The following is an 11680-nucleotide window of genomic DNA, read 5'->3' as shown; positions in this document are numbered from 1 at the left end:
CATTACGGATGGTTGTGAACCACCATGTGGTTGCTGGGATTTGAACTCAGGACCTTCAGAAGAACAGTCGGTGTTCTTAACCGCTGAGCCATCTCACCAGCCCCATCTCTTTCTGTTTTTTAAATAGTATTTGCCTTTAATAGGAATTTGTTCTTCAATGGTTAAATTTAAATTTTCTTAAATGTATGTAATTTTATGTACATGAGTATTTTGCCTGCGTTCATGTATGTGTACCATGTATATGTATGGCACATGGAAGTCAAAAGAGATGGGATCAGATCCCGTTGGGCCTTGAGGTGGTTGTGAGCAACAATATGGCTGCTGGGAACCTAAGCTGTGCCTTCTGCAAGAGTGACAAGTGCTTGTAACTGCTGTGCCCTTAAACTTGTAACTGCTCTGTCCTTTACATTTTTGTCTTTTAAGTTATGGAGAGGTTTCAAATCACATAACCTTTTCCCTTCCTGATAAATGTTCTTCAGAGACAACTATTGTCATGATGCATATTGAATTTTAATAGCCATTACCCATCATCTCCTAGAAACCCAGTTTATATTCTCAACTACTATCTTGAGTGGATGAATGCCTGCCTCTGAAGAGTCTTGGCAGAGATGTTCCCCATCTTTGACACCTTATGCAGCCTGATGGATGAGACAGAGCTGCTAGCTTCCATTTTGTGTTACTAGTGAAATAGAAATAATCGCAGAGATAGGAAAGGCATTTACATTTCCAGTCAATTATTTCTGTTCCTTTCTGTTTTCTATTAGAATTCTTCCTGAGATCTGTGGTGCCAACACTTCTCTCCAATTTTGTCTTTGTCTGTGCTGTTTTTATAAGTCTCTCTCTCTCTCTCTCTCTCTCTCTCTCTCTCTCTTTCTCTCTCTCTCTCTCTGTCTCTCTCTCTGTCTCTCTCTCTGTCTCCTCTCTGTCTCTTTCTCTGTCTCTCTCTCTGTCTTTTTCTCTGTCTCTGTCTCTCTTTCTCTCTTGGGGCTGGGGTGGGGACAGGGCCTCTGTGTAGACCAGGCTGACCTCAAACTCACAAACTCTCCTCTGCCTGCCTCTGCCTCCAAAGAGCTAGGATTAAAGGCATGTGCCACTATACTGGCTAAATATTTCTATCAAAAACTGAGTCCTCTGTTTTGTTTCTATTAATGATTTTGTTTGACATAGATCTGGAAAGACCATGACAGTATTTTTTTTTTAAGAATTTTACTTTGTATATGAGTGAGTGAGTGTGTATGTGTGTGTGTGTTTACTTGTGTGGAGAGCAAGGTGCAGAAGCACACATGCCAGAGCATGTTTGTGAAGGTCACAGGACAGCTGTTGGCCTTGCCTGTCTTGTTTGAGGCAGTGTTTCATACAGCAAGCTAGAGGGCCTGTGAGAGGGCCCGTGAGGGGGCCCGTGAGAGGGCCCGTGAGCTTCTGGAGGGTCTGCCTTTCTCTCCCATCTTCCCCAGGGGCACACTTAGATTGCAGAATCCAAATTTCAGGTCATCAGACTTGTGCCCCGAACACCATTACCCACTGAGCCATCCTCCCAGTCTTTGTGCATTTTAATTAATTGTGTATATTTTGCAGCTTTCCTATTTTATAATCTCCCTCCACCCCCCAGTATTTCCAATACATCAGAGAAAAGGTCAAAGGTTGGCATGAACGTGTGATTATGCGATGCTTGCCCCGCTGTGGGAAGCTTAAGAAGTGAGGTTAGTGCCCAGTCAGTGATGTGAGTGAGACGCTGCCAGTGCCCAGTCAGTGATGTGAGTGAGATGCTAACATGCCATCCTCTCTGGACAGTCCTCAGTTGCTTCTTTTGTCCACATACTTATAGTGGCCTCCTCTGCGTTGAGCTAGAGATGGTGAGTAGTTTGGGGATCAAGGACTGACAAAGCCTGGCCTGTAGACCATGATGCAGCACTATTGATCACACAGTGAGGTTTAACAAACGTTCCTGTGAGCCAAATGTGGTTTTCCCACCGAATGGCTCCTGTTTTTCCCATGTTAAAGCCACGCTAAGCCATGTTAGTTAGCACTTTTCTACCTCATTTCTTTATTAGGTTGAGACTGATAACTCTCAACGCCAATTACTCTCTTTAAAATAGACTTATTGTGAAAAACAGATCCTGCTAGAGAGTTTTGATCTCCAGAGGAGACTTGTAAACTTTCCCAAGGAATATGACATAATTGACGAGACTGGGCTGAGAAACTAGAGGCAGTTTACTGCAGTTCAAAGCAGAAACCCGGTTGGTGCAGTGTGGATGACCATCTTTGGGTTCGGTGGCTCTTATCAAAGCGATGGTAACATCTGGTGTCAGTCAGTTGTAGCCACGTTCACAGTTTGCCTGGTGTTCTTGCAGACTAAAGGGCACAGTGTGTCTTGTCCCAAAGACTATGGAGAGTGCCTTTGTCCAAAGTGCTGAGCAATTTACCAAGGCTGTTCACTCAAGCTGCTTGAATTAATGGAGAAGAAAACAAAAAACAAATGTGTTTCCGCTTGTCTCTTTCTCAAACATGACCAGAATTTTAGGCAAAGTAGACACAGGAAGGAGTGTGGTGCCAGTGCGCGATGTATTACGCTTGCTTAAAGAGAGAGGTGCTTGCTTCTGCCTCTGCCTCCATTATTATTCAGTAACAGTTGAAAAGCTTCACAACTTAGTACCTCTTGCAGAGGTAATCATCTGAGCGAAGGGGAAGCAGGGTCTTTTTCCGTTGTCAGTGGTTGCATCCTAGGTAAACAGTGCTTGCAGCACAGGCCTACATCCCTGGGTTTCTAAGCTTCCTGCGGCATGCGCCTCTGTGGCATGTGCCTTGTCTATTTTAATGGTTTTTAAATGCTATTTCCTCCATTTGCTTAATAAGTTTTTTTTAAAAAAAAATATTGCCATGAAAAAGGACTGGTCTCAACAAGCTCAATCTTTAAGCTATTTGAGGTTCCAAATTGAATTGTATATTTTGACGCTAAATGTGAGTGTCAAAGGCAGCTTGTGTCTGTGTGCCTAGGGCTGGTCTCAGCTTGTAAAAGGAAAAGATCCCTCCTAGGCTCAAAACCCTGAAGAGACATTTGTCGTACATTTGGAGATGGGACAAAGCGTAGACTTAATAGATCACTGTCAGCTAAAGCAACTGATGAGCTTATGACAATGTCTAAGTTAAAAAAACTTCCATATACCTTGTCTTGGTCCCTTCGAATGGTCTTGACCTCGGCTCTTTGGTATGGTTGTGTTACACTGACCCATCTTGATGACAGCTCCTTTAAAGTACGGTGTTTATGTTGTATGTTTCATTTCCTTTTCTGAAATATTTTATGATATGGTATGAGGTGAGGAAACTTCTTAGTCAGTGTCCACCTTCACATTGTGACTGTTGGTTGTACACTTCAGCCCAAGTATCATTGTCTGATGGAGCCAAGAGCAGTAACAGAACCAAATGACTTTGCCAGGGCAACCCTCTGATGCAGACGAGTTATGATAGGCCAAGTCTTCCAAGGGCGGCCCACTCCAGCTAAGCCGAGGGGCGGCTGATTGTGTTACCTTGCCAACTGCTGGTTTGGTTTGTTTCAAGCCATATTAACCTTACATTAGGATCTGTCCCGGCTTGCGTGTACTCTGAGTATTGTTCTATCATAATGTAGAAATGTCACAACTAAAAAGGAAGCCTGTTTCCATCGCTTTTCAAGTGAGCACACATGGTGTGTGTGAGACCTACACTCGACTGGCTTTAGTGTGAGCATTGGTGTGAGCCCCTCCTTCAGTACAGGGATCTGAAACTCCAAACATCTTTCTCTTCCCAGAGGAAGTAGCGGGAACAGGGTGGGTGCTCTGCATTCCCTCCCCAACCCCCCCACACCCTTTATTTCTGTGTTGTATGTTGAAAGTAGAATAAACAGTCTTACTGGTGTCTCCATTTTTCTTTCTCTCCTCAGATGCAGACAGACATGCCGAACTTTCTGGAAGCCCACTGAAAAGCAAAAGTACCAGGAAACCTTTGTCATGTATCATTGGGTATTTAGGTGGGTATCATCTAACACAGGAAGGAACTCGGGAGACACCTTTGCGTGCTGTAGACATCCTTTACAAATGTGGACATGGACTCATTCGAGTCCTTCAAATGGATGGTACTGCTTCTTATATGTATAGTTTTATTTTGTCTTAGACATTCTTATCAATTGCACAGAGTTAAATATATTTGCTTACTTCTAAAAATTTGTTGAATTAAGCATGGATTAATTGCAACAGACATAGGCTAAGAAAAAGAAAAGGCTACCTATGGTGGCTCCTGCCTATAATCCCAGCACTTGGGAGGCTGGGGCAGGAGGATTGCTGTGAGCTCCAGAGCAGCTTAGCCACCTAGCATGACCCTGTCTGAAAACAAGAACGAAATCAAGCAAACTTGGGCAGAGGGGGTGGCATTTTAAAATTATTCATTAATACAGGATGAATATCCTTAATTTTAATTTTTATTCAAATCCTTTCTGATTTGCCTTTCTCTTTAAAAACAGAATTAGAGAGATTTTTCTGCTTTAGGAAAAGAAATAGATTTTTCAATATTAGGAAAAAAGCACCAGTCATAGTGACCAAGGCCTGTAAATCCCAGCAGAGACAAGGAGAGCCACCAGCCTACGGCTCTCTGGGCTTCCAGCAAGCCCTGGCTCAAACCCAAAAGCAGCCAAGAGTATTAGCACACACCTGCATCTTTGCACTCTAGAAGTGGAGGCAAAAGGATCAGGAATTCAAGGTCAGCCTTGGCTACAGAGGAAGTTGAGGGCCTGTTTGGGCTACCCTAGGTCTTTCCTCAGAGAAAAGAAAACCTCAAAGCAAACTTATCCCTTTCAAAAACAAAAAAAGGCAAACAACCAAAAAACCCCCACAGTAACAACAAAACAGCCTCTACTCCCACAAAGGTGACATGAATGGCTTAGTGGTAGAGTGAGGGTCTAGAATGCACAGTGCCCTGGTGAGTCCCAGGTGCCTTAGAAACGTTAGGGTCACAGTTACAATGTGCTGGCTGTGTGGAAAGGAAGTATTCCTATTGTTTTCTAATGTCTATTATGCCACGTGACTCAGAAGTCTCCAATGATGATGGCTCCACTTACACAATGAAATATGACAAGTAGAATGGTGTTCATAATTACTAAGCAGTAACATTCTCCTAAAGCTTTAAGATTAATGGAGTAGAACACAATGAGTTCCCTTTCCGAAGCAAGGAGACAGTGTGTTTTCATTCCTCAGTGAATGAAATACTCCGAGTTGCACTGAGCCTCATTTTGCTGCCTGGAATACTTATGTGTTTGAAGGGTTCAGACTTCAAGCATCTGATCTTTGAAAAATCAAAGTGTAGCCTTGAACTTGATGTGTTATCTGTCTGTCTCAGAAGCCCACAGCGCCCACTTTGATGTTACTCTGCTACCTTAGCTCCTGTTTTAGTTCTCAAAGGCTAAAGAGCTTGAAGTCTCAGCTACATAGTGAGTTTCAGGTCAGCCTGGCCTGCACAAGACCCTGCCAAAATAAAATAAAATAATATAAAATAACCATAGAATACATGTCTAGTCCCAGCACTTGGGAAGATCAGGGGTTCAAGGTCAGCTTCAGTTACATGAGATCCTATCTCAAGAAAGCTCTTTAACAGAAGAAGCAGGCTTGCTCTTGTGTCCTCCCACATGGTTCCGGGCATGTCCTGGGTAATAAGGCCTTGAAGGCTACTGTCCATAGTCTCTTCCAGGACCAACTCCTGGAGGCCCTTTCCCATCTATAAGTAAAGAATTTAACGTTGCAGAGTAGGACCAGCTTCTGCACATGGTCCTGTGGGCAAGCCCCCCCACTTGTCCCTGCCAGTTAAGTCCTGACTGTCCTGCCCCCTGTCCCTGCCAGTTAAGTCCTGACTGTCCTGCCCCCTGTCCCTGCCAGTTAAGTCCTGACTGTCCTGTCCCCTGTCCCTGCTAGTTAAGCCCTGACTGTCCTATCCTTAGATGGGGCTGAGCTGAGCTACTTTACACACTATAGAATATAATTTGGGGGACACCAAATAAATAAAACCTTGTCTTCAAAACTTTTAGTCAAGTGGGGAAAGCGTGCAGTAGAAGCAATCAAGTAAAACTTTAGTGATGAATTACAGGTTTAATGTGCACCGGGCACTTGGAGAAAGGACTTGTGTGTGTGGCGAGAGGTTTGCAGAATTGAGCTCAGGACTCATGTGTGACAGGCAAGTGCTGGACCACTGCCGCACACCTCAGCCCTGGGAGTGGTTATCTCTCTGTGCACCAGGTCTACCTTCTCGGCAACAGTAGCACTTGCTCTTAACCTTGAAAGTTTTGTAGGTTTTAAAGGGATGAAAAACATAGGAAGAGGGCTGATGAGATAGCTCAGCCGTTAAGAGCACTGACTTCTCTTCTGTAGGTCCTGAGTTCAAATCCCAGCAACCACATGGTAGCTCACAACCATCTGTAACCAGATATGACACCCTGTTCTGGAGTGTCTGAAGACAGCTACAGTATACTTACATATAAGGAAGAAAGAAAGAAAGAAAGAAAGAAAGAAAGAAAGAAAGAAAGAAAGAAAGAAAGAAAGAAAGGAAGGAAGGAAGGAAGGAAGGAAGAAAAGAAAGAAAAGCAAGCTTTGGGCCGGAGGAAGCAGCTGGAGAGAGCAACCACCCATAATGAGATCTGACGCCCTCTTCTGGAGCGTCTGAAGACAGCTACAGTGTACTTACATATAATAAATAAGTAATTTTTTTAAAAAAAGGAAAGAAAACCATAGGAACAGTGTTTTCTGTGGCCCAAGGTTGAGAGAACTAGAGAGACGAAGGTTCAGTGCATCTGAGGACTTAAAGGGTTAAAGGATTCTCTGTCTCACTCAGCTCAGGGTCCAGAGACTATAATGAAAAGTGAGGCTGGCAATCCATCAGTGCCATGCTGGAAGACATAGTTTGGGTGGTACTGTCAAGCCATGTCTAAATTTTAAGAAGTATAAGCTTTTGATCAGGCCAAGTTGTATAGTCTTAACAGCCTGAATGGCTTTTCCTAAATTTCAGTAAATCTTGCTATTTTGGCTCTCACATTGGGCAGGTGAACAGACAAGTTGGTTTGAGCCTAGGTGACATGCTAGGCTACAACTTTGAGGAACATTGAATAGGTGGGGCTTTGGAGCAAAGACATTCATACTAATTTCAGTTGGAGGTCTTTAAATCCACTTCCTGCTGGGAAACTAGTTTCTGCATAAGAACAAGTGGTGTCAGGTTATTTGGCACTCAGCAAAGACTTTTAACCATGAACCACATACACATACATCACAGTTTTGTGAATGTGTCAAAGTGTGCCATCTACATTTTGACTACAGTGTTTGAACTCTGGTTGCAAATTTCATCGTCATGGAAATGTTCTGGTCCAGCGTGCTGGTCCCAGGCCTGCTGAGTGCTGCACAGCTAGCTAGAGGAGGAATCTTGTTTTTCCCAGCTCTCTCTCTCTCAGCAGATGTGCTGCATGTTCTCCTGGTGGACAGACCACAGGCAGGTTGCTCTGAGGCTGCCTCAGCAGATGCTCTTTAGATCCTAATGTGCTGAAGAAGCAGTGTGCTTTATTCCCTTAGCAGATCTCACGTTGCAAGTGACCTTCTGAAGTGGCTTTCTGAGTGTTTGTCTTCCCAACCTGAGGCTCAGAGCTCTAGCCAGCAGGGGAGGAGCCAGTTTCCTTGATAAGCAGAGCCATGGTAACAACACTTGAAGCTCCCTCATTATGCAAGTCCATGGCTGGCTCATAAGGGACGGACTCCCAGGTCATGAGGAAGGAAGATGTGTGCCTATTAGCTGTGTTAGAGTCCACACAGATTTCCAATACCATGTTCTGAGTTGATAAACCTTTTCCCCCCCTGTCAGAGATCCATCCTGCAAAGAAACCTAATGTAATTCGATCTCCACCGAGCCTGCAGACTCCAGCTACCAAGAGGATGCTCACCACTCCGAACCACACATCTCTGAGCATTCTGGGGAAAAGAAACTACAGCCACCACAATGGTCTAGATGGTATGTAATTCTGGGAACCCTTCTCTGACTGTCCTCGCCTGCTTACAGGTATCCTTAGCTCATGCATAGGCTCATGCCGCAACCCTGGCACTGTAGAGGTGGAGGCAGGAGGACCAGGAGTTTAAGGCCAATTCCGGCTACCAAATGAGTTTGAAGCTAACCTGGGCTACGTGAGCTCATGTTCCAAAAAAAAAAAAAAAAGCCCAAAGGTTGGTGAGAATGTGAGCTGGTAAAGGAATGAAGGCAAACGGCTGCTGTGGGCCAGTGAGACCCCGCTCGGCGCTGTGTCTCCACTTCCACATCCGGCAAGAGCCTAGTTTGGAGGGGAATCTGTATTTAGCCTGTGCTCCCACTGAGGGATCATCTCGCTGCTGTTCGGGTTCACTGCTCAATTTAAGTTCCCTTGCCTATGAAGGATTACGTTGCCTCATGTCAAGCCCTCAGTGATCTCCAGGGCTTTCTCTGTATTCTGTGAATCACGTTGGATTTGGCATCTGCCCCTAACTTCTTTCATCATATCAATGTTTTTAATTGCCCGAGAGGGCTACATATCATGGAAGGAATTGCCTGGGTGATATCCTAAATACAGAAATAATTTGTTTGAAATGGAAAACCTGAAAAATATTGCCTCTTACCCAGAGCGCATCTCTTCGGCTCAGCCATATAATGACTCTTCAGGTGGAATTGAATTATCTCACCATTTGGACCCTAAACGCCACAGTAATAAATCACCCAGGTGGTATATATTGTTCATCTTGGACATCCTGGAGTTTGAAGCTGTCTTTACTGTTTAAGTGTTGGCATTTATTTATGAATAAAACTCTCTCCAGGCTTTTCCTGCCTTAGGAACTCTACATTTTTCAGTGACAGTAAATTACTTATAACAAGGCCCTAGAGCACGGAGATGGAATAGACCTCCTAATACTTCCATGGCTGGCTCCCTTTTCTGTGGTGTTCAATGGCCATAATCATGCCAAGACAAGTGAAATACTGCGGGGGGAGAGTTTAGTTTGTATTTGTAAGGTATCACGTGCTATAAATGTGCCTCTCAAGAGTTTGGCTACACAGCAGGTTTGCACAAGCTCTGTCAGAGGAGTAAGAACACTGGCTCCTTGTCCCTCACGTGCCTGATAAGGAGGCAGTAGAAGACCAAGCAAAGAGCATGTCAGATATAGAAATAGGATCTCATTCCAGCTTTTTCTCACCCACTGTGTGGGCCTTTGGGTTCAGGCTTAAATAGAATATTGACTCTTTTCTTTTCATCTAATCATGTCCTTTGCTTCTCCTGAGTCCTCTGTGGAAGCAAAAAGTAGGTTGTGGTCCCTCCTCCTCGTCCTCCTCTTCCTCTTCTTCCTCCACCTCCTTTCTGAGATGGGCTGGTCTTAAACTCACTAGGTAGTTAAATACTTAGTTAATCTTGAGTGTCTGCTCTTCTGCCCCTCCAACCCAGGTGCTAGGTACAGGTGTGTGCCATCATGCCCATTTTATGTGGTGTTGGAGGGATGGAGCCCAGGGTTCTATAGCTGCTAACTATATGTGTTTGTTACCTCCCTCACTGCTATGTCAGAAATACCTACCAAGAAGCAACTTAAGGGTCGGTGATGGCCCAGTCAGTACAGTGCCTACCACGCATGTATGAGAACCTGAGTTGGATCCTAGCGCCCACCAAAAAGCCAGGTGTCATGTGTCTGTAGCTTTAGTAGAGGGATGATGGGTGGGTGTGGGTGGGTGTGTATGTGTGTAGACAGATAGATACCTAAAGCTCTCACATACCTGCACATACATGTATATATAACCACTTGAACATATACATCCACATATTCATACCCACAAAAAAAAAAAAACAACTTTTAAAGGAAGGAACTTAAGGAAGGGAGGTTTTATTTTGTTCACAGATCTAGGGAATATAGTCCGGCATGATGAGGAAGACACAGGACAGGACAGAGTGGCATCTAGTCACATCACATCTCCTGTCAGGAAATGGAGTCAAGAAAATGGGGCCAGGTTATAAAACCTCAAGGTCTGCCTCCAGTGGTCTGCTTCCTTTGCCTGCTAAGCTCTCTTAGCCTCCCACATAGGGGCCACTATGTGGGGACCAAGTGTTGAAATGCATAGCTTGTGGGAGACATTTCACATTCAAACCACAGCACCAGGCACTCTGCCAGTGAGCTATGCCCCTAGCCCTTCACCAGTCTTTACAGTAACCGATGCTGGACTAGCCTCTTTCGAAAGTCTCCTTCAGACCTCTCCATGGCCGCTCCGGAGCCAGATCCAGATCTGTACGTCAGACTCCATTATCCTTTCAGCACCTGGTGCCCAGTTCTAATGGTCCTATCTCTTTGGGGTTTTGCCTCCAGAGCAGCTTGTCCCATTTCTCTCTGAATGAGCGCAGGCTGTTGCAAGGTCACTGCTTCTGCACTCCGAAGAGGATGCATGGGCACAGCACACATGAACTCCTGATGCTGTGCTGACCAGGCTACCAGCTCACAGGGGACGACACCTGCCTCATTTCCAAAGGATACCCAGTTACTAAAAACTCCTCTTTCTTCAAAATTCTTTGATCAGCTGTCACAGCTCAGAAAGGAGGCTGGTGACAATGTGCCTTGCAGTGTGCTAGCCCAGTCTAACCTGTGCCTTCTCATTCAGTTCACACAAGATTTTGGGTTGGGGTGGGTTTGTTAGGGCATACAGTTGTATCTATGTGCCCAGAGCCTGGCACTACTCAGGTGCACAATATAAATTATACAAAGGAAAGGGTTGAAGAAAGGGGACCTAGTGGAGTGGATTGTAATTTCCCAGATTACCAGATATGGACGCAGATGGACTCCAAGTCAAGGACAAGGCGAGTTTCAGAATCAGTTTTTAGTAACTGCTCCAGCAAACAGAGTGTGGTGGTGCACACCCAGAAACCTAGCGCTCAGAAGGAAGTGGTGGGAGGAGTCTTAAGCTTTAGACATGCATAGGTTACATACCCAGACTCTTTCTTATCTTAAAGCAGAAGGGGCTGGGGAGACAGCTGAGGAGTGAAAATCATACTTTCCTTGCAGAAGACACAGCACATGTGCCTGGTGGCTCACAAGAGCCTTTTAACTCCAGCTTCCTCTTCTGCCCTCACTGCATTCATATGCACATAGCCCCTCACACATGATTAAAAATAAGATAAAAACTTTAAACGTGCTTCGTTTTATTTTTGGTTGTGAGCCCAGCTGAGCCATCTTTCCAGCCCAAAAATGTTTTTTAAAAGCAATATGAGTACTATTTAGAAATAGAAACTATATTAACTGTTTTAACAGCTAAGTTATTGTAAGACATCACTAGGACAACAGCTGGATGGTAGAACATACCAGCTAACATGGTGGGATGCAGCAAATGGACGTGAATGTCCTTGGCTTCAAAGGGCACAAGAAACTGGAGGTTTCTCAATTTAGAAGCTTCAGAGGATATACCAGGAGGTTGTGGCCTAGAACCGGGAGGCAGAGGCAGGCAGATCTCTAAGTTCAAGGCCAGCCTGGTCTACGGAGCATGTTCCAGGACGGCCAGGGCTACACAGAGGGGCTAGGACTGGAACAGGCTACCTGTGCTAACAGGGCGTGGCTCACTGGAACAGAAGTAGCCTTGTAGCTCTCTAGTGCCCTCTTCTGGGAGAAGAGGGAGCTGGTGGCAAAAGAAAAAA

General features: G+C 44.9%; 1 protein-coding gene across 5 annotated transcripts in view; it reads left to right on the top strand.

Moving 5' to 3' along the window:
- Positions 1 to 11680, top strand: part of Mta3 (metastasis associated 1 family member 3) — a 132906-nt gene that overhangs the window by 104560 nt on the left and 16666 nt on the right. For all 5 annotated transcript variants that reach the window (XM_031357537.1, XM_031357532.1, XM_031357534.1 and 2 more), the window contains exons 15-16: positions 3917 to 4003; positions 7861 to 8007. In XM_031357537.1, the coding sequence (XP_031213397.1) occupies positions 3917 to 4003; positions 7861 to 8007 (234 nt within the window). The remainder of the gene's footprint in view (positions 1 to 3916; positions 4004 to 7860; positions 8008 to 11680) is intronic.

Source organism: Mastomys coucha, unplaced genomic scaffold (assembly GCF_008632895.1).
Source record: "Mastomys coucha isolate ucsf_1 unplaced genomic scaffold, UCSF_Mcou_1 pScaffold6, whole genome shotgun sequence".
Lineage (NCBI taxonomy): Eukaryota > Metazoa > Chordata > Mammalia > Rodentia > Muridae > Mastomys > Mastomys coucha.
Note: the sequence above shows the minus strand (reverse complement) of the source record. Positions and strands in the feature narration are given on the sequence as shown.